Source organism: Oryzias latipes, chromosome 10, assembly GCF_002234675.1.
Source record: "Oryzias latipes chromosome 10, ASM223467v1".
NCBI classification, from domain to species: domain Eukaryota; kingdom Metazoa; phylum Chordata; class Actinopteri; order Beloniformes; family Adrianichthyidae; genus Oryzias; species Oryzias latipes.
In genome coordinates, this window is record NC_019868.2 from 8,126,186 (window position 1) to 8,150,043 (window position 23,858).

The 23,858-nt window shown below is 39.6% G+C and overlaps 1 protein-coding gene across 6 annotated transcripts in view; it reads left to right on the plus strand.

The window, feature by feature from the left end:
* enox2 (ecto-NOX disulfide-thiol exchanger 2) overlaps positions 1–23,858 on the plus strand; it is a 206,680-nt gene that overhangs the window by 154,723 nt on the left and 28,099 nt on the right. For 5 of the 6 annotated variants that reach the window (XM_023958990.1, XM_023958992.1, XM_023958991.1 and 2 more), the window contains 5 exons: positions 1,609–1,764; positions 9,013–9,219; positions 13,279–13,512; positions 15,007–15,219; positions 21,706–21,812. In XM_023958990.1, coding sequence (XP_023814758.1) covers positions 1,609–1,764; positions 9,013–9,219; positions 13,279–13,512; positions 15,007–15,219; positions 21,706–21,812 — 917 coding nt within the window. The remainder of the gene's footprint in view (positions 1–1,608; positions 1,765–9,012; positions 9,220–13,278; positions 13,513–15,006; positions 15,220–21,705; positions 21,813–23,858) is intronic. The other variant, XM_023958993.1, reaches the window with a different exon arrangement.

The window sequence follows — 23,858 nt, forward strand, 5'->3', positions numbered from 1 at the left end:
TTTATTTCTGTCGATTTGTAAAAAAATAGTAATAATAATATTTTTTTAAGCCATGGTTCACCAATTTCTAAACAGTATTGAAGGGACAGCAAGAGAAGGGATTGTGGCAAAAGATGAAACACAATTGTATTGTGAACTGACAGCTCAGTTCCACTGTAAAAATAAAATACAATGATGTCTATATTTGTTACCATGGCAACATGTGTTCATCTGAAACCAGCTTGTGTCAGAGTACTCATTGTAACATTGAGTCTGCATTAAATAAACATGTTTTCCTGGATAATGTCTGCATTACACGCGGTTTTCTTGTTCATTTTTTCATGTTCCTCAGTTGCTTCTGATATAGGATATTTGGGGTCTTTTGGTTTAACTGAACCCTCCCTGCTTATGTTAGGACCATTGACTTTATACAAGAACTAGACTGACTGACCCCTCCCCCTCAAACAAGAAGCCAAAATCTTGTATTGTTCATATGGGAAGTAAACCATTTTCTATGGATGATGTCACACTCACTCAGTCCAGTTCTCATACAGTCAATGGTTAAGACTGCATTTGTGTTTTTACAAACTAGTTAAAAGAACAATTTTCAGGGATGGAACTCCAGGCCTCCAGGGCTGCTGTGTTGCCATGACTGATTACCTGTTTCAGGTGTGTCCAGCCAATGAGAACATGCCAGAGCAGGGTATGTTGAGAAGACATGCAGGAAGGCTTCCCTCGAGGCCTGGAGTTACACATCCCTGAACATGTTTTACGATTGTTGAATTTTAGAGTTGCTTTTATGCATACTTGCAATTTTATTTTTCTAGTTTTTATTTTTATTTGCCTTAGGGATCTGTGAAAATGTAGAAAATAGGTTTTAAACTGTTTTTATGTTTTAAAACTATTGCAGTCTGGAATTACAGTCTGACAATAATCAAGTTTGTTTTTTGGTCAAGTTATTTTTAAAATCTCTATATATGATTAATGTAAAAAATGTTGGTATCAATATCTCTCGCCGCACATGAAGTGAAAGAACAGAAACACTTTTTTCCAATCTCAGTGCAGAAAACTACAACATTTATTTTAGCAAAGTTATTTTACAGAAGAAGCTTTTTAGACTGTGTGGGTCTAGATTTTTTTTGCTTTAATCTACCTGTAGTTTCTATTGATGCAATGGTTTCAGTGAGCAGTGCTCTTGAAGGCTTTAAGTGAAGAGTGTCAGCATTAAATATGCTGTAAAATACCTCCAAATGAACCAATGTGTGATTCGTAGGCTCAAAAAATGATTTCTGTTTTAAAACTCTGCCTACATGGATCAGATTGTATGCAGCCGTGTGTGTATCATGTAGCGTAAATACATTGCTTGTGTAATGTAGGTTTAAGACCATTATCTGCAAATTCATCAGTCAAACAGCAGGAGGACAGAAAGCGGTAATAACTTCCTAAAATATGCATACTTTGAGGAGCTGAGTTATTCATGTGTCTTCTATGATGTGTGGGCTGCAGGAGTCTCAGTGGCGTTAACAGAAGAGACGCCACACATAAACGTACTGTTCAAAAAGGCACTCTTTGTTATACGTCCTCCAAATTACTTTTTTTGACTGTTTCTTTTTTTGCACCTTTTTTTAGATTTTGACCCTAATCTTGGCATGATGGCTGGAATCACACCTATGAACCCCATGATGCCCGGCCTCGGTATGGTCCCCGCGCCCGTCTCGCAGGACGTTCCTATGGTTAAGGAGATCATTCACTGCAAGACTTGCACTCTGTTTCCTCCTAACCCCAGTAAGTTTTGGTGACTTGTAGCCCGTCAACATCTACTTTGGAAACACTTTGGAACTGCTTGATGAATTTTTCACATGATTGGTCAATAGATTTTTCACAAATCAAATTAATTTATGATTTCATTTAATTATAATTTCACCTCCATACAAAGATCCTCTATGAAACTTGTGTGGTTGTTTCAGGTGATTACAGCGTCTTGTAATTTATGAAACCAGGTTGATTTGAGCCTTGTGGCTAGACATTGGTCTGCAAAAAAATATCGATTATTCAACGAATGAGACCCACAGATTGTTACCCTCAACAATTAAAAATTAAGAAAATATTCAGAAATGCTGCCAAACTGAAGGAGACATTAAATCATTTTGATATTTAATAATGAATTAAACAGTTGAAAATCTTTATTCTTAAAAGCATTTATAGCTGTAAATTAAAATTATCAACACATAAAAGCCTAAAACAATTTTTGAAAGTTTATGGATCTTTACTGAGTTTATTTATTTAAAAGGGATTTTTTCACAGCTCTGTTGGTCATTTTTGGTAAACTCTTGAGAACTTAAAGCTCCTTGTGATGCTCTGGCCTGAAAGGAATGACATTCTGTGATGTTTTCTGCTGCCTTTGGCCATCTGCTTCATGCTTTGACTTTTCACGATGGCCCACCGGCTCTCTTTGTTTGGGTCACTGCCGTCATTCTGTCGCCTACAACCACTATGACCATCCTTCTCTGACCTTTAGGATTAACAGGGCATTTTTAAACAGGAAGTTGCAGCTTAATGTACAATTTCACTTTTTTTCCCCCTCTTTCTCTGCAGACATGATGATCAGGTTGGATTTGTTTAACCCCCCCCCCTAAAAAATAAGCATTTTTCAGGACATTTCAACCAGTTTAGCTAACTTTTCTTCACCATCATGAACTTCACCAGAATGTGGTGCAATCCACACATTGGTTTTAATAAGAAGCCATTAAAATATATATATAAACGTTTTATTTATGTGGGGTTTTGTAATGGGGTCATTCTATAGCTGATCAACAGAAGTCTTGCATTCTCTGAAAATATTCTAAGCATAAAAAGCCTAAAATGTTTTTTATAAACTACTTAGATGTTTATGTTTGTCTCACCACAACGTCCTAATAATTAAGGCTACAGGTAAAGAAATGGAGGAGGTTTTTTGAATGAATTTCACTTTTTTTTTTTTTTTTACATTTTCCTCAATATAAAACGATTTTCCCCAACATGTTGCCTTTTATCTCTGAAGTGAAGTGAATCGATGGCACAATTGTCTCATTATATTAAAACATAAACTCATTCGCACACTTTAACCTACTTTAATATGTGATTCTATATCTTTTCTTGTGTCTGATGGCTGAACAGTAAACTCAGGATTTCCTGCAAGCAACAGATATAGAGATATATTTTTTGCCTCCATAGAGCGCAGCAGAGATCTAAATGAAAATCTAAAAAAATAATAACATAGCTTACACGGTTACTTTTTTACACAGATAAGACTTTAGTTTTGTCAAAAGTGGTCTCTTATCTCCACACGTTGAATTTTTTGAACTTATATTCAATATAAATTTTAACGTCTGTGCTCTACTTGGCTATTATCTCTGAGCTTCTTGTCCTAAACCCTATCTCTGCTTAAGATCTTCTCCCTTTCAACTATTTTACTGTTGGAAAAAGAACTGTTTAGAACTGCCTCATCTCTTGTCACCCGGGTGACTTCATGGTTATTATGACAAATACTGAGTAATAGTTATTTCTCTACAGGAGTTTTGGCTTCTTGAAACCAGCAGGTACTTCCTTTTTGGAATTCAGGGGGGGGTCACTCAGTCCAGTTCTCCTATGCAACAATTATCCACCATTAGTTTAGATTCAGGTGGGTTTTGCTTGAACCCTTTTAAAGCCAGAGCTTTAGTTTCAGTGTTGACGTTCCTCAATCTATCGTAACACTTCAACAGTTTGTGCAATGAATGGAATTTCCACTGAATCACAGTAAAGTGTTGCTTATAGTTGCAAAGCTGCTTTTCTTTGTCTCAGAATTTGTTTTAATCGTTTTAATTGCGTTAATGGTTGAAGAGTTACTTTAGTGCAGAGAGTGTGTGTCATTCCCTGCCGCAGACGAAAGCTCCAAAATGAAAGGATTTAGGGAATATCTTTTACCTGGGTTTGAGCCGCGAATGCTCTGCTTTTGTGGTCAATCCATGAATGGCTAATTACTGTACAACACTACTTATTAGTTCTTACTAGTCCTCTCACTTTTATGGTTTCATGCTCATTTTATTTGACGGATGTCAACATAGATTGTTGCAATCAGATTGTTCTACATAATTAATCAGATATTGATAGCAACTTTTTCTGCTGTTTGAAACAGATACACACAGTCAACCTCAACGTTTTATACCCCTGGTAAATTGTGGAGATACTGCTTTTTGTATAAATGTAAATTAAACCTGAGATGATTTCCTGGGGGACATCCGGGTCACGATCTGTGATCTTTTTTGGAGTGACTGGGAAAGGGCATTAATTTTTCTGGGGTGGTATGATTGATTTAATTACTCTTTGATATTATACATTCAACAAAAGAATACTAGTTTCACCCCTGGGGTAGGAGTAATATTGGGCAGGACTGTTGGTATTTTGATAGTAGTTGCTATACAAAATGAAGGTAGTAGAACAGTAGCTCTTAGTTATCAAGAATGTTTGTATTACAGATGTTGCCTCTTGTATCGTGAATTAGATTCTCTTTTTGTAAATGGGTTTGGCACTATCAGAAAGAATTTCCCACCAATATTAAAATCACATAAAAATGACATATTTGTTCACAAAATTATGTCTAATTTAGAAAGAAAAGAATGAAAACTTTTAATGAGTAAAAAATGTCATCTAAATGTAATATTTTTGTTTCTACTCTACTTTAAGAAAAAGAAAACCAATACATTATTGGCTCTCAGAATGTGCTTTTGCTCTTTAAGAGTGTTTAAGATATTCACATTGAGCATGCACAAGTGAGCCACAAAATGACAATCAAAAACAGCCTTTCTTCAGTTTAATTTAGAAAACTAAACTGATGTCAATGAAAAGCACAATATTAAAAATAAGAATTTTATGCTATGAGACATGGTTTTTTCTAATATTACTTACTTGCGCAAAATAGTAGGAATCAATTCAAAAAACAACCCTACACTCACTCACAAACATAGCCACATATATAGTACACACCCCATTGGTTTTATTTTTGTCTAAATTAAATTTAACCTGGGTTTTTTTTAGTTCATCAGGCCAAAGGGTGAACCCAAAATGAGGAGAAAGCAGCAACAACAAGAATGATTCATGCACAGTGGCTCACAGCTAGAAGGCTCTGGTTCAAATCCCAACCAGGACCCTTTTGTGTGGAGTTTGCACGTTCTCCTTGTGCATGTGTGGGTTTTTCTTGTACTTCCTCCCACAGTCTAAAACATGCGTCTTCATAAGTCCATTGGAATCTCTAAATATTTTCTAGGTGTGCATGTGTGTGGCCCTGCAACAGACTGGCAACCTGTTGAGGGTGTACCCCGTCTTTGCCCAAGTTGCTAGGTTGGCTCCAGCAGCTCTGTGATCTCAAATAGATTTAGTGGGTTCTGAAGATGGAACAAACTAAACATCAGTGGAGCACAACGTTTTGGTCATTCTTTCATCAATCTCATGTAATTCTACTGGCCTGTGTATAAACGTTGAGGCTGAAGTCTGAGAAAACACTCTAAATACACAATTTTGCCTTAGTTTGGGAAGAAAGGGCTCTCTATTCTTTTTTCCCCTGTTTTCCCCTGTTTCAGGTCCAGAGCTGGATTATTGTTGCAGATGGTTAAAAGTGTTCAGCATGTGAGAAACTGTAAAGCACATTCTCAGCTGCTGGCTGCATTGAGGCTTCAGCGAATATCACAAAGCCATCGCTGCAGTCTTGATGACGCAGGAGGCATATAGACTCCATCACACGCAGACATTACTTTCTGGTTGCATTCTCTCAGCCTGACACCGTGTGCCTCGCCTCCATACTCACTGCTCCTCTGCTCAACCCTCTTCTATCTGGTGTGACGGTTATCCTAACACAGGTCGGCATTCTCAACGAGCTCCTTTTTCCTTCTCTTCTCCTTTTTCTTCACACTGCTCATCCTTAGGTTGGACCAGATGTTCCCCTCCACTGATGCTCAGTCTATCAATCCAGCTGAACAGAACTCCTTGAGCTGGCATTGTAAAGTGCTTGGTGTCTTTTGCTCCTAATAGTCTATACTCCACAAGTGAATTTTAGATTTTAAATTATCCTGTAACCCTTGCGCTATCCTAGGCACTTTAGCATTAGGAGTTGGGTCATCTAGACCCACTAGACAGTGCTCTGAACCTTTTTTCTTCAATGATTTATGAACCTCACTGGTGTCCATGGATTCCATGGAATCTTTCCACCTTTATCCACCTTTGTCATGGTAGGGAGAACACGACAATGTAAGGAGGGGGGTCATCTAAGATAGCACAAGGGTTACAACAGTTAAATTGGGAAACTCATATTGGATTCATACAAATTACCAAGCAAACCTTGATCCTTAGATGAAAAAATTCAGTTGAATCCCAAAAAGTGGAATCCAATATTTAAATATCTGGTATTCGAGATATTTAAATATTGGTACAGGACCAAAGACTGAGCAGTCTTTGCCGTCGTCACATAGCAGTACCTCCCAGCTGCACAACTGCTCAGATGACATTTACAATATCTGACTCCAGAATGAATAAAATCTTTAAAAAAAACCATAATCTGATAATGAACATATGGATGACTCTGCAATCTGTTTTCTGTCACTTCACGGCTTTATCAGCCACTCATGGAGCGTAAAGGTCAGCTCATTTGTTGCATTTGCCTGCAAAGCATCTTTTTGCTATGGCAGCTTGTCTTTTTTATGAAGCATCTATATTTTTCTGCCTCTCAACCCAAAACTAACCCTTCAGCTTCAGAGGCCGAGTGCGAGACTGTTTGCTGTAATAGTCATTTTTAAAGAACATCAGAGGCAAACTAGAGTGTAGAAGAGGCAAAAAAGGCACATAAAAGAACACATTACCTTGGGACGTATTTTTGGAGTTGATTATGGTGGCCCTGAAGTTCAAATCACAGCAACAATGCAAAAACTTAGTGACGATCACAAAAATTTTAAATGATTTTAAAAGATGACAAACAGAAATCAAAACTAAAAATAAAATGAAAACAAAAAGGAAACTTTTCAGACAACAGACGTAATTTCTAAAACTCTAAAGTCTTAAAAAATTAAACAAAAGTAAAACCTGGAAAAATTGAGTTATTATGGGACTTTTCTGATTGGATGATGACGTTTGATTTTCGATGTTTATGTTGTTTTTTTTCATGATTATTAAGGAGCATATTCAGTATCACTTCATGCCAAATAACTTTTGGTTGAAATGATGGACAAACATCCTCATCCAATCAGTGATGTCCCATAGTACCTACCTTTTTTCAGTTTCTTCTTTTGTTTCATTTTTTTAGCACTTTTTTTTATTTTTAGGAATTACTTCTGCTTTCGTAAATATATCTTTTCATTCCATTTAATTTTTTTTTACATTTTGCTTTGATTTTTAAAATGTTATTTGTTTGTATTTGTTTTGCTTTTTTAACTGTTGTTGAGATCTTTTATATGTTTTCGTGATGAGGAATTTGTTTCCGCTTCAAGCCCACCATAGCTAATGTCTGTTATAGTAAAAACAGATCAGATATCAATAATAAAAAAAGAAGTTTATGGATTTTATCACAGATATTATTGTTAAAGGCTCAAGCCCAGACTCAGTCTTGCTGTTTCAGAGCATCTTTGTACACAGATGAGACACAGACTCTGTAGCAGACACACACACATATAGACAGTGTATAGCATCCTCACTGCTCCTTTACTTCACCCCTTAGCCCATTAATCACATTCATCATGGATGAGAAGCCTGATCTGTTGGAGATTAGATCAGTCAACATTCATCTGTGTCGAATAAGTGATTTCTGTGTTGCTGAGCCCCTATATTCCACATGATGGGATTTGCAATCAGTTTTTAACCAAAAGGATTTAATTTTCATGCTTGAAATGGCTTGATTTTAACGTTATCTTAGATAAACTATTCAGAGCTTATAGCTCCAAGTTATCATTATTTATGCATTAGGTTTTAGCATTTTTGGATCATAAGTGTTGTGTCTTAAATTTGCCATTTTTGCACAGTTGGTGCCTGTTTTTTATTAAGGAAAAAGAATTAGTCTGTGTGTGTTTTTTTTCTTTCTTCTTTTGCAGCTCAATTAAAAGCTGACAAATGCTAAAATGCAAAAACAAGCAGTTCAAATATAGAAGTGGATGAATGAATGTCAGAGCCTAAGTTTAGTCATTTAGATGTGATCAAAGCAGGTTTTTAAATGCAGTGGAAAGGGGAAAACTAAAAGAGTCAACATTTGATCCTTTTTTGAAATGAGTTCCTTCCTGTTGACATTCTCCCACAGGATAAGGCTCCGTTTTCAGCTTACTTTTATTCAAAAACGGCCTCATTGTCCCACAATCCTCCACCTGACAGCAACTGTCGTTGGTGCTAATGTCACCTGCAGACAGCAGAGCACCACCTTAATCACAATGCAGGCAGTAGATTTTACCCTGTAGAAATCTTCTTCATAAAATCCCTGTAACCTGCTATATCCTGCCTTTTATTTAATCCCTGTGTTGATTTACAGCTTGTGTGCATTGTCAGGGACTGCATTTAGTGCTTCTTTTCCCCCTTTTATTCTTGATAACATTTTGTCCAAAGCCTGTGTGTTTGTATTTCGGGCAACGGAACGCAATGATGACAGAAAAGCATTGGAATAAAAAGCCTGTTGTTCTTTGTTATTACGAGCAGTGCAACAATATATTCTGTTCATTATGAAACGCTGGCAGGCTGAGTTTGACCCTGGCCATCTGCCATACGTTAGGTAATGAATGAGAAGCAGTGAATAATAAATTCAGTTGTCAGAGGCTGTTGTTTGCAGCCTCTCAAAGATCATCATTCATACTTCTCTCAATTAGTCAAATTCTTTTCTGGAGTCCTGTGCATTTGGAATGTGTTTTCTCTGTGTGCAGGGTTGCTGGTTCAAACTGACCTTATCACCAAATGATTGGCTGATATAAGGCACTCGCACATCAGCGAGTGCCTTATATTAGAACACATGTGCAGTAACTCCCCGCTTTGCTTTTTTTCTGTTTCCGTCAGACCTTCCCCCTCCTGCCACGAGAGAACGTCCTCCAGGATGTAAAACGGTCTTCGTTGGGGGTCTCCCAGAGAACGCCAACGAGCAGCTTATCGTGGAGATCTTTGGGCAGTGCGGCGATATCACTGCTATACGCAAAAGCAAGAAGAACTTCTGTCACATCAGGTTTGCAGAGGAGGCCACCGTGGATAAGGCTCTCTTCCTCTCTGGTACGTTGTCTGTCACACAATCAGTTCTTTCTGTCGAGTCCCACAGTACTGTAAAGGTCACAACCTGTAATCATGCTAATAACAGAGGATCTGAAGCCTTGATTGCAACTGCCCTTATGGGTGGAAATGGGCTGTCTGTGGGCGAAAACAGGGGCTAACCTGTAACAAAGCACACAAGTGGCCCCCATAAAATATCAAGGTTGTAGACCACTCGGCGAGCCTGTAGAAAGAGCAGGAGCATGCTGCAGGATGTATCAAACACCTAAACAACGCATACGGGTGAAGTAGGTGAGATGCAAGCGGGTCATACGGATTAGTCGTTTTTTAGTCCCCAAATCCTGGGGACTGTTCACGTGATAGATGCCCTCTCCTTGCATGCAGGTTGACTGTTACAAATGAGAAAATTAGACAACCAGAGCATAGTTTGTGTGGACATCCTACAGGTGTCCCACACGGGCACTTGCATATCACGTGCACACCCTGTCAAAACAGGATTTGCGCGCGATCAGAAAAGGCTGATTTCCACTTGTCCGTCTGCGTTGTGTCTCCGTTGCATTGATGCAAAAAAAAATCAAGCGTTCATTTGTCAATCGAAATGTTTCCAGGTCCGGGTTTCAAAATAAAACCTTTCGTTGTACTTTCAAAACAAAACTTTATAAAGTTTTGTTTTATGGAATGCCCATGGAATGCCCGTGCAACAACGCACGTTAACACTGCGGATGGCACCATTGTTTATTTTTGCCTCAGACGAAGAGAGTTTAACTTTAAAAGTACAAAAACATATAATTTACAACACAAAACATGCATTTCAAAAGGATTAAGGAAGAAGAGGGCATAGGCCTTTTACTGATTTCCTCTTTTTATTTAGAACACAAAAATAGTTGTGACATATCTAATGATTTAAATCAAAAGAGGTGAAAAAAGTTACAAAACAAAACCTTTTTAAGCCAACGGGGAAATGGAATTCCTCCATTTTTATGAATCGATATTGTATCTTGTAAAAGTAAAGATCGATTTAAACCAATACCACATCATTTCAAAACCTTTCACTTATACTTGAATTCTAAAAAACTATGTGTTCTTAATTCTTTGATCACCATGAATTCATTTCTACGTCAGAATCTGTGTATCTTCTGCACCAAACACTTTGATCTGTTGCTGCAAACAGAATTAGGTTTACAGAAACTACATGTGCATTTTTTATGAGTGGGGCTGCACTGGAGCGTGTTTTTTTAATTAATATTTTTTTTCACAATGACAAAGAATTTTTAATCCAGCGAAGTTGTGGTTTGTGCTGTTAAACTGAGCAGCTAAGGTTGCAGACATAAATGGAAGCTTTGAATTATTTATAGCTGTCCTCCATGCCAAGTTTATAAAAGCAAGATTTCCCCCCGAAAAAACAAAGCTAAAGTGGTTCAAATGCGCATCCTAAATTATTTAAGGTGTTTTTTTATGTTAACGCATTCATAATAAGGACATTCTGAATTTGGAGCCGGCCAATCAGAAAATGTTGCAGCAGATTGTTCTGTTATCAAACTCCTGATTGAGTGGGTTATTACAGGAGCAATTGAAACTCCACGGCAGCTTTTCTGCTGTTTATTTTCATAGCTGTATATGCAGAGATCCTCATCTGTAATCTGCTGGCCACACGCTGCAAAAACCCCCCAAAAAAATACAACTTGGATCTGCAAAAATCTTTTCCTTATTACTGTGCGATTCCACTTCTAAATGCATATGTGGGTTTCTTAGTGAGATTGAGTCGGGTCCTATCGATTTGGGCTGCCTCTGTTCTCACGGTGAGATGTGGGCGCAAAAGGTCCATATATTAGAGTGATGACCGAGCCGTGGAGTTTCCCCATAAATAAAGCCCCACCCACACACAGCCTGTGCAAACAACAGCACCCAGCAGTGACACACACTCCAAGCAGTTCCTGCTCACCGACATCTCCTCCTATGAAATATTGAAGGATGGAAAGACCGGAGCTGAGAGCACAGCAAAAAAAAAAAAACAACAAAAAAAAAACACCTACTTGCACTCATTTCCTTTCCCTGTTTATGTTTCACCAATCTCCTGTCCAGACACTCGCTCTCTGATCATTTCAAGCAATTAAATCGCTAAATAGGGATGATTTCACTTCAATCCACAACTAGCCATTAGTGGGAATTTAATAAGGAGGATAGAGTGGGGATGAGAGGGAAATAGAGAAGGAAGAGGGGTTAATAAGGGATATTGTGGTCTTTCAGTGCCACTAGAGAAGTAATTGGCCTCTCTAAGCCTCCCTCTAATGTATTGACTAAAGGATGCAAGCCTTCTGTGCCGCAAAAACCTCTGCATGCTGTTTATAGTTTAACATAAAAGAAGTCAAAAAAGCGTGTGGGTCAGGGAGAGCTATCCCATGAAGTAGGGCGGAGATTTGCTCTATGTCCTCTTGAAAGGCAGGCATAAGTCACACAGAGGAGCTCCATGATAAAGTAGAGCTCATCTCTGGATCCTTTTTGGTCTAATGTCTCTATTTTCGGCAATTTGTTGTAATTCAGGTTAATCCTATTCATGCCTCAAGCCATTGTTTTCCACCTCTGCTTAAACGCTTTGTGTTGTCTTTGATTTACTACCAAAAACGTTATTTATTTATTTGAAAGGCGATGGATTTGATTCTTATTGTTCAGGTAATTCAGGCCCTACAATGAAAAGATGTTGAAGTGTCCCTTTCCTGCACTAAGACACTGAGATGTAATCCATTTTAGGTCTCTTTTTTTGTGGTTACTGTAGGCCGTAACCAACACTGTACGGCTTCCACCAACAACTCTGAGCAACAGGAAAACAAACGCTCCCCAAACGTCTTAATTCCCTCTCTCATACACCAGGCCCCCTCTCCAAATTTCCCCTTTTCAACTATTAACTGAACCCTATTGGTGCAAATCCCCGATAACAGGTTGGATGGCAGACTCCAGAGCCACCAAGCCTTTCTGCCTTGTGTGTCCACTGAGCTCCGGTACATAGAACATTGGCTGAACCCCAACAGCCACCCAACCTAATGTAGTCCGCTACAATATTTAAATACATTTTTTCTTCTGTCAAACCTTAGTCATAGGCACCGGTACAGGGCTTGACCTGTATAGGTGCTGCAGGTTTTTGGGTCGTCTGGGCCCTTAGAAAGTCGCAGACAGGAGCGGCTGCATCTTAAGGGGAACGCAGGTGTGTCTTGCAGTTCCCTTGAGGTTCAAGCGGCCACCTTAAGGGACGTTATGAAAATGGTATTGTCGTGTGTGTGTGTGGTAAATGTATCAAAAAGTATTTGTATCTGTTCCAAGCTCTTATGATGTACAGGTGCTGCTGTCATACGGTGCCCTTACACCACACTCTAGTCATTAGTGAGGTGCGCGGAATGGCACACACAGGGTGTGCATGTGATGCAGACTGTATCACATCGCTGACCTGTTCAGGCTCAGCAACTCAAAAACAAACATGTCCACAAAGCTCTGCTCACGCAGTCCCACCCCTGTATCCGTGCTGCAAATGACCTGTCCTTTTTCTGCAGCCATGCTCCCATCTGATCGCTCCTGCTAAGCAAGCAGTTATTAGTCTGTACCTTTAAATAGGAGGCCGTCACTTGCTGAATCAGCTCAGAGGTAACAGCATCATCATTTAGAGCGGCGCGTCCTGCTGTTTCCTGTTGTCAAACGCACACACGGCGCTCCAGCTCTGAGTGTGTGCAGCATCAACTGCAGCCTTAATCCGCCTCAGCGCTGAAACAGAAGTGCAGCTGAATGTTTTAACGCAGTGTTTTGTTGTTGTTGTTTTTTCTCATCTTTTCAAAATTTAAACATCTTGAAATATGCTGCTAGTTAAAACAGAGGAACAAATTGAAACATTTCTTGCGTCTCCTCATGTTTTCCACCTCAGATGAAATTGGCAGATCGTATTCGGCACCTGGAACATTTTTGAAATTGCCCAACTGTGAAAATGACACAAGTGCACACAGATCACCCCTGCCTGCCATCTGTTACTCCCCACACTGAATCCATCTCTGCTCCTATTGAACATTTCTCCTTCCTCAGGGTACCGGATCCGTTTGGGCTCCAGCACAGACAAAAAAGACTCGGGTCGACTTCATGTGGACTTTGCCCAGGCCAGGGACGACCTATACGAGTGGGAGTGTCGTCAGCGCATGTTGGCTAGAGAGGAGCGCCACCGCCGCAAGATGGAGGAGGACCGGCTCCGCCCGCCGTCCCCTCCACCAATCGTCCACTATTCTGAGCACGAGTGCAGCCAGCTTGGAGACAAGATCAAAGGTGAAGAAGAAACCTTGTTAGAAGAAAGTGCATGTTTTGTTCACACTGAGCCTGTGACGCACGTTCAAGAACATAAAGTGTTAACACTGTTGCTTCTCAATACTACCTCATGACCGCCACCTACAGTTTTAACTATGGTTTTGCTGTTTTTTGACGACAAAAAAAACTGGGGTATTTTCTAGGACATAGTTTCTGCAGGGCAGCAGTAATTCATTAGAAATTCACTTCTGAGATATGGGCGTGACAATTGGGGTGGAGTAAGCCCGCCCCCTTCCCATAATCCATCTATTTACATGCTCTCCCATGAGCTTACAGCCCCTCACACCCCCAGGCTAACATCACTGGTGCAACAAAAATAGTAGGTGGATGCATCAGAATGAAGCGGCGCAGGGAGCTTGTGAGCAGCCAATTGCAGCAGCTACATCACAGCTACAAGTTTTTTTGCATAGAATCTTTTTCAAACTGCATTTTTCGTCTGCTCCTGATTCACAACGAGTTAAATAAAGAAATACTCAGAAATGCAATTATCAACATACATTTCTTAATATATATAATCTATCATCAGAAAAGGACATGTCAAAAACGTGATTTTCATCAGACTTGGTCTTTACTCTCCTGTGCACGGATAAGTCATGCTTGAAGGGAAGACGGTTTGTCACTGAAAGCAAATGTGTTCTTCATGAATTCTCCTCTAATTTGGTCTAAGGTATCTCAGGATTATCAACAGGACTAGCATTAGGGGAAGTGCTTACATGGAAAGCTCGTTGTTGGTTCCTGATGTTACAGGAAGAGCTTCTACTTTGAAGAAACTACACAAACACTGTAAACACAGGAAAGACTTTCCTCTGCCTTTTTGCACTTCCCTCTCATCCTGTCCCTCCTCCTATCCACTCATCATTTGGAGTTGTCTCGTTAGCTCTGCTTTCCTCCTCTTCGGCTTTCTGTCTGCTTTCTAGCTGAATATACACGTTTCTCTAATGAGCGGCGGCACTTCCAGGTCTCAGTCGCATTGGCAGATAACAGCACGGTCGTGACTTTCTGCCTCTTTGCCATCTGCAAGTGTCTTTCTGTTTTCAGTTCTGGCCACAGTGCAAAGAACTCCTGACACAGAGCCGCTCCAGCCAAGAATTTGTTTCTGATCACTGTGGCTGCTGTTCTGAAAATCCCAGCTGTTTGCTGCCCATTAGAGTTTCTGTTTTCTCCCCTTCAGTCTGTTGGCGGCACTTTGACGAGTGTACTCTAAACTCTGCTTCACCCCATGACAACAGGTCACCTACCAAGTCGTTTTGTGCTTTACTTTTCTGTTAAAGATGCCATAGGGAGCCATAAAGTTCCCCAAATTACAGTTTTAGTTTTCTACTTCTGTTCCTTAACTGACTCTTCTAATACATTTCTAGAACTTTACTCATGATTTTCGGTCTGTTTTGGATTCACAACGTTCAGCGGTTTCATGGAAACTATCCTGACAGGTCCTATTTCTACCCTTTTGGTCAGACGATAGCAAGTTTGCAGAAGCGGTGCGTGTTCTCCTGACCTGGCTGGAACGAGGCGAGGTCAACCGCAGGAATGCCAACAACTTCTACTCCATGATCCAGTCCTCCAACAGCCACATCCGGCGACTGATGAGCGAGAAGAGTCAGCATGAGAAGGAGATGGAAGAGGCAAAGGAGAAGTTTAAGACCGCTCTGGCTGGCATACTGGCACAATGTGAGTATCACCATCGACACAGTAAAGACTCCAGAGGGGACTCAAAGTCAGGAATTTTCTTTAAAACAGACACTTTTACACATTGCTTTAAATCTTTAAATGAACTCTTTTTGAAATAATTAAGTGTTTTTTAAATAAAGAATGTAGTAAAGAATGTGCATTTGTGGGCTAAGCAGTAGAACTGAGTGAGTGTGATGTTCACATCAGCAATCTGCCATATTTCCATCATCAGCTTCAAACTGCTTAATCTGTCCTTGGTGTTTGTTTGCTTGTATGAGTATTTAAATAAATGAAAACACTAAAAATATAGAGATGTTGCCAGTGACAACCAAATAACACATAAGGCTAGTGTAACTCGCCAACGGTTTCCACAATCACCATAAATCAGCTGATTCTAACGCAGAGAAAAGTTGCTTTTCACATCAGCTTTGCACAGAGATGCTTTTCTCCACATCAGAATCCGTCGGAATCAAACTAATTGCAGAATCAGTTGAAGAGTTACGGTTGTCGAAAGAATGTAGACACTGGAGCCGTTGTATTTGAGTGTTAAAGAAGCGTTTAGTTCCTTAAAGTCCCGCTCCGATGATCTTTTGATCTATTTTAAAGGGTTTTTTCTATTATGATTATGTCGTTTTAGGCTAATTCTTAAACCTGTGTTGTTTCCTTGGACACAGTTTCTGCAGAGCAGCAGTAGTTCATTAGAAAGTTGTCTCCGAGTTGTGGGCGGGACTGTTGACGTGCAAGCACGCCCACACTTCCGCTCATCCATCTGTTTACATGTAATCTCATTACCGGCGCAAACAAAAATGGTGAGCATTATTGGAGCTACCGGCCGTACAACTTTTATCCAGATTCCAGGGCTTAACTTCCTTCCTACAAGAACATGCAAAAAACACCAGAAACACAATTTACATTTGAGTGGGTTTTTAAGGAACCTTTAAACTATAATATTTACACCATTTCAAACACTTTTTTACATCTTCATTTGTTTTTAAGTCTTTCCATTGGATCCCTTTAAAATGCATTTATTGTATTCAATACAGTTTTTTTTTTGCATCTTCACATTAAGTTAAAATACATTTTCCTAAAGTAATTGACATACATTAAGTCCAGCATTTTGTTGCAAACTCTAAATGTCAGCCTCGCTCCGTTTTGCACATCTAATGCATTTAATTGTTTTTCTCCTCCTTGAGTCAGGACTTTGTGTTCCCAGAACCAAGGAGGTTCAAGGAGAGCAAACATTATTATTTACAAGGTTTTTCAACAACAAAAAAAGAAAGGACAGTTTGTGCTTTGGTGATGTGTTTGTTTGCATGTTGCTTAGTCACATTCATGCAACTTCATACTTGCTGAGAACCATACATCCATTTAAATTCAGAAATTTATGAAAAAATGTATTTAAGAACTGCAGGAAATTTGATCCTCACTGCTGAATTTCACACCGTAGATTTTATCAAAAAAGAGAGAAAGAAAATTAAAAACCAGAAAGAAATATGAGTCCATTTAGACCGATGATGCCCAGTAAGAGGAAAGTGTATACATTGTTCATCACCAAAGACAAGATTCAGTAATATGAATCACACACAGTCACCAGCAGCAATTTGTTGCAAGTCAGTAAAGCTGGCTGTGTTGTGTAGTTTTGTTATTCAGCTTGAAGCCTGTTCTCTCAAACCAGGAGTTCGACAGAGAAAAGCTGTTGACGACAGTGAGAAAATTCGCCAAATGTTTCTATGGCGCCGCCCACATTCACAGCTCCTCTGCTCCTCTAACAAACGCACGTCTTTACAAATTTCAACAGGAAACAAACAGGCCGGGAAGTCATGTTGCAACAGAGAGAATCTGCCAAATGCAAATGTGTTTACTTTTGTTCTAAAAAGGGACACAATACAATTTCTTGAAGTGTGGTGGTTTGACATCAGTAAGCAAAAGCACAAAGGGAGCAGGAATCGGTGCATGAAAGGGCAGTGTGAGAGGATGACAAGACCAAAGAAGTCTGTTTTTTTTGTTCTTCTGTGTTGTTTGCCATGTTGTTCTTAACAAATCCAAAGACTTGTGAACTGCACTGAAAATGTAAGTATGTTTTTAAGACCTCGCTGAACTTATAAAGACTGTATCTAATGCTACGTTCACAGCTACCTCGTCAACAAGCGTTCAAGCAACCACTTCTAATAAAAAGCCTATGCAAATAGGTAAAAGCGTGTTTTGGGCTTCTGCATTTAAAGTCTAGTGTTCACTCGTCACTACACAGGTTTTTAAGTCCATTTTTGGGCTCTATGTACAAAACGTGCAGCCATTCAATGCGTGTTAAAAATTAAACCAATTGAAGTTCAACCAATCTGGGCCTCGGATTTGGTAGTGACGTATGGACGGTCCCCTTTTTCATTTATTGGACCCGACCTGATTTATGATTTATATAACACAAAGTTTGTCATGTACTGGAATAAAGCTGCTGTTGTTCACAGTTTGACTAATCGCTTCAGGGCCGCCACAGCAGATTTTTAGGCCAGATGCCCTTACCGACACAACACTGTATTTTATCTAGGCTGGGGACAGACACAGGGAGGCCCAGACAAGGCCTTCTTGTAACTACATAGGCAGTCGCGTAAAGGGTCTTGCAGAAGGACTCACACTGGATTAAGCTCATTGCGCCCCCTGGGAGTCCTGCTTGACAGGCCTACACCCAGCCAACTGAGCCATCCAGTCACTATATATCGGATTAAAGCTGAGAAAGAAAAAGCCTGGAGCAAGATTTGCGAAATTTGCACCGTTTTGACATTTCGCACCAAGCCTCTTCCAACTGCAGGTACATGTGCTAGTATCGGGTAGGGACAGTCCAGTGTGAACACCAGATGCTAAAGGTGCATTTATAACCCGCGTGCAACACCAACACATGCCCGGTGGGAACGTAGCATAAAAGGGATATTGACCTAAAGTCAGATGGGAGTGAGACGTGACAGGAAGTTTAACATTTGTTGTTGCGGTTTTGTCCTTCTTGACCTGTCTGAAGAGTTTATGTTGCTTTTATTTTTAAAAAAAAAGGCCAAAAGAACAAATAACGGCTCTATTCTTACACAAGAGTATAACCTGGGTTGAATATTAACTCTGCCTTCCAATGTAGCCGCGAGGAGCCCAAACATGTTTTTTTTTAATAAATTGTTTTCTATTTCAAGTTTTTTTTTTTTTTTTTATCCAAAGGCTATATGTTTCAGCAGCACACGCCTCTTACTGCGATGCCTCTGCAGCTGCTAGTTTACATTACAGCCTCTGGCACTCCGTCTACCCATATGCCTCCACATGCTTGTAAAAAAAAGTAAACATCCTTGAAGTGAGCTTTCAGATGCATTGTTTATTAGGTAAATAGAAAACCTGGAGTTTGAGCGTGGGTTTTATTTTTAGGTAGCTATGGGAGAGGCCCTCATGTTGTCCTTGTGTTAGCCAGCCTCAATGATTTCAAGCCATAAAAGCACATTCCTATTCATGGCTTTTCCTTCCTGCTGGGAAAGATGTAGTGTTAATTATAAGGCCGAAGTGCCACTTCATGGTCAAGTCAAGCTCTACAGTTTTAACAGGAGAGCAGCTACATTTGCCATTGACTGTTAATACTGTTTATTCCAAATAGGAAGTATGTGCTGGCTCCAAGAAGTCAAAATGCCATAGACTTCTATAGAGAAATAAACAGCGATGAGTTTTTTTGGTTAGAATAACCATTCTTGTACTGATACCTTTTTTTCTTGATGTTCTTGATAATCCAGATCTTTTTCTTTGTAGTGCAAGTTATTCAAGTTATAAACTGACCAATCAGATGCCTCAGTAAAAGAATGTAGTCTCACATCAAACGTTTGGCAAATTCTGGGGTTGTGGTACATGCATAAGTACACATCTACTTTCACCCCTTCTGCTTACTGATGAAGCCTGGTTCCAACATAGCAACGTCTACATCACACAAAAATGGCGACTAAATTGACTGAATTTCATTGGAGCCAGGAGTAGGCCAGAGAACGTCACACGTCAGTCCAGCTACAGTCAACAACATTCACAGGTTTTAGGTTGTGTATTCTCTTCTGACACCATTGGGTTTGATTCTGATCATTTTCTTTTTTAATATCTTCACAGTTACACAAAAACATAAGTGGTGTCTGATTTTGTCGAATGAACGTTCTGAGATTCCAGTGAATTAGTTGTTGCGATTTTGCTTTTAACTCATCCTAAATTACATAATAAAAGCTTACATGTGGAAAGTATGTATTTTTGTGGTGGTGGAAGCATTAATAAAAGGATATTTTCCAGACACAAAATCACTTTGCACAATATTGCTGCATATTTCTCTCCTTGTACTCTTTAGTCTGTGTCTTTATTGATATTTAATCAAATTACCGGGTGCTGGGAAGACGGTATTGATCCCTTTTCAGTTCTTTGTCTCATCAATCTGCAAACATGCTCACTTAAGCACACTTAAGTGGTGGCCTTATTGACTTCCTTATGTGTATATTGGGAGCTCAGGACCTCATTTCTCTGTGATATCATGCAGCACAGTAGGTAGCAAAGGACTTGATGTATCACAACTGATATAAATTCTAATCGGGAGCAGATCCCAGCGCTTGTTGGATGCGGGAAGATCTCGGAGCTGGAGCGTTTGGCTCCGAGCCTTGCATTAAACAGACACTTTGACCAAAGAAGTGAACTCAGTCCAGACTACTTATTCTGCAACTGACTTTCTGACTTCAGTGCTGCAAAGGGTCAACCTTGAAAAAGGATTGTGGGTTTCTGCAGACGCTGAGGCAACACTGTACCCCTGCAGAAACGTGCTGTCTGTCGGTATGAGTCCTGTTTAGGGATGGAGGTGCACAGTGGTCAACGGTGTCAGGCTCAAAGTGAGTTATTTTGAGCACTTGGTAGTCGCAAAGCAAATTTGATGCCTGGAGCCTGCAGAGGATTTTATACGGAGAGTGTATGTGCAGTTCATAATTTGACTTTCTTTGTTGTGTTTTGAAAATAATCCATTTTTGCACAACTGTGCAAATTTGGGTAATGTTTAGAGCTAAATTTAAATTGATTTCACATATAATGAAATCAATTTCCTCATCACTTTTTGTGGAGGGCTATTTTTAAGAATCATCATCCACCTTGTGTTTATGTTGCAGTCCAGTTAGATCCCACAATCAAATTTGATCTAATAAATGTAAAGACATGTATGCCAGACAGTTCTTACAATCTGAATACTGCAGGTAAGGCGGTTTTTCAAATCTTTATAGTTCATAGGTTGGCTGTCATCTTTTAAAGTACATTTGAATCTACAGGTACTGTAGATCAAAGTGCAGCCTGTTGACCTGCAGCTTTACAGGTATTGCTGGATTTGGATTGTCTGGGCCCGTGGAGGACCGGACTTATCCACGCGATACGTAAGCGCCTATAAGACGCCCACACAAACTACGCTCTGATTGTCTAATTTTCTCCATTTCTAACAGTCAGGCTGCATGCAAGCAATGCACACTTATCACTTGAGGAACACTGAAGAGCTCCTTGCAGAATGTGCAGGGTTTGTGTCTGATCTACTTCCTCCGAACGTACTCCTACGTGTTGTTTAAGTGTTCACCGCCTACTGTCCCCTGCAGCAGGTTCATATAAAAATGTGCATGAACATTTTCGCTCTCTGGACTCACCAAGCCGTCTACGGCCTTGATATTTTGTGCAGGTCACCTGTGTGCTCTGTACAGGTTTTCCCATTTTTGTCCTGCAGACAGCCCAAAGCCAGCCGTGAAATTGTGTCATAATGTAATAATCGATTATATCAATAATGGAACAACCAAGTGACATCACAGCGGACAACACACACGTGATGTCAACAAGAATTGATCAGTCCATCATTTCAGTCCAATCTGTTGAAACACTTCAGATTAAGCAAAGACGTGTTCAAACAGTAGAATGTTCTAATAGTATTCCCTTTGGATTATTTGAATGTGGAAAAACAACAGTGGGCTGAACTTTAGGAAACTAAAATGTGAATGGATTTGACATTAATAATTGTTTACTTGTTTGTTTGTACACAAATTTAATTTACACTTGATTATCTTGAGATATAGAAGGAATCTGGAAAACTTCCGTTGCACTGTTCAGTAGCAGGTATTTATCTCTGAGTCACACTGGTTGAAGTTTTGGGTAAAGATGTCCTGGATCGGTTTTGGGTCAGTGATTCGGATCGTTCAAACTGAACCAATATCGACTATCGTATCAGCAACCACAAAAATTAGTTAAAGTTTTTAAACATTTTCAAACGTTCCCATCGATCTTCTGTCCTTCTGTACCGTGATGCTGTGGCATCAGTCGGTAAGTCTCTCACACACACTCACACACACTCACAGAGTTCTTTAAATCCTTAGTTGACTCCACTTTTTCACTCCTCTGCTCCTTCCCAACTGCCCTCTGTCTGTCTCTGTCTCTGTCTCTGTCTCTGGATGGTCTCTGGTCCTTCCCTGCATCCCGCCACAGTTGAACAGATTGTGTCTGTATTCCAAGCTTCTTCCAAACAAAAGGCATGGGACCATTTCTCCAAAGCTCAGCGCAAGAACCTGGACATGTGGCGCAAGCAAGCAGAGGTTGGTACTCTTTCTGCATTATTGTAAATATCTTTATGGGTAATTTCCTTTTTTTAATACGTCTTCGCTATAATGCTTAAATTTATAAAAAAAATAATAATAATAGCTGTTAAGAAGGGGTTGAAATAAAACAACAATCAGTCCGTTAAATTACTGAAGCCAGTGTGAAAGATCCAGTCCCCACCTCCCGTTCTTTCACCCCTGAACTCCCCCATAAAGAATTACAAACTGCTGGGTGAGTCTTTCCTGATCATTGGCCTCCATACAGGTAATTTTTTTGCCAGCTGAAGTGACTTCACAGCTCTAATTTAACATGAACTAACACTGTAAGACCTGAAAGCTTGTGTATTTCTTCATCTAACAGCACATTTCTCACCCACCATTGTTCTTTGGCAAATGCGAAAAGGAATTGGCATGATTGTGTAGTGATAAATGTAAAGGAGAGCCGGAGAGAGTGTGCTGCAGTCCGTGGTCTAATGGACATTTTATGATCATTTCTTGATTGGTAAGTTTCTCGTTTTTAGTTGCATTAATAAGAGCTGCATGGTCCATAACAGAATCACGGGGCCACAATCAACTTGCACAAAAACTTTTCTTTGTAAGGTAGGTGTAAAAATAAAAAAAGTTTTGTTTTTGCTCTAATGTTTAACCTGTAGTTTAGCTTTCCCACAACAGCATTCCTTATAGTGATGCTGAGGAGTTCTTTTAACACAAATGTGATGAGTAACTAGATAACGTGCTAATATGCAGCTGTTTGAGCTCAGACTAAAAGTGAGTGTGTGAGGGAAATACCCTATCATTATCTCCAGCTAAGGTACTGAAGGTTCCTCGATGATGTGCTCGCTGGAAGAGCCATGTTCTGTACGTATAAAAGAAGTAAATGGTATTTGAAACTCGATTTGTATTGATGAAAGGCCCTTTGTGCAATTAGATTATCCAACGGGAATCCAGTAGGATGACACAAAAAAATCTGGTCTTTCCTTCTGTGTCTAGGGGTCAAAAACATGTGAATGAAGTTTTAATATTAAAAGTGGACCCAAAGAAACTTTATTTTTGGTTAATTAATTGCTTTTTACTATATTTGTATATTCATTTAGACTGCATTCAGTTTTATGAGCAAATTAGAAGCTAATCATGCATTTTCTTCATCTCCAGTACCAATATTTTATCCAATTTGTTTGTTTTTTTGACAGGAAAAATCAACATTTACACCACTGTTACATTGTTTCCAAGTTACACATTGTTTTACATCATGTGTATTTTCAGTCAGTAAATCAAAATACGTGATTCTGATCATCATTTTGTACTCTCCCCTTTTCCCTCTTTTTTATATGAACAAAGGAACAAAACAGCTGTCAATCACACTCCTCTCTTAAAAAAATAGGTAAATCAATAACATAAACCCACATTATCTGTTATCTTGTAGTAGAGAAGTGTTTTTTTGAAATTAAAGTAGATCTGGTCCAATAGATTTGACCCATTTTGCCCGCCATCTCAAACCTTTGTGTTTGCTTCTTCATTGCAAAAGTCAGTCTTTCCACAACAAGAAGGCCTTGTATTGTTTTGTACCAATCATCTAACGTTGGAGCATCTGGTTGTAACCGCTCTCTTGTCAAGGCTTCCCCCCCTCCCCCCTCCAGCAGTTTTCTCATTAAATATTGGTCTGCAGCAGATCGCATGTGTTGTATTACTGTTCCCAAGTATAGAGCTGAGGCATTAAAGGGAAGGGTTTCTTGAAATGTCGTCTCCAAACATTTATGGATTTCGAGCCAAAAGGATGTGAGTACAGGACAGTCCCGGAATATATGGCAGTGGTTGGCTTCAGATGAGCCACATAACAGCTTGTGGTAATATTTTAGACAAATTCATGCAAATCCATGCTGGATTAGGACTAATGAGAGTAAATTTTTTTTTGCACCAATAAATGTTGTGTGATCGACATGTCAACCACAATCAAATAAAAAAAAAAAACACCCACCATGAAATGGAAGTAAAATTGGATTGTTGGATTAACCCCTTCATAGCTGAATTTATTTCCAATTACTG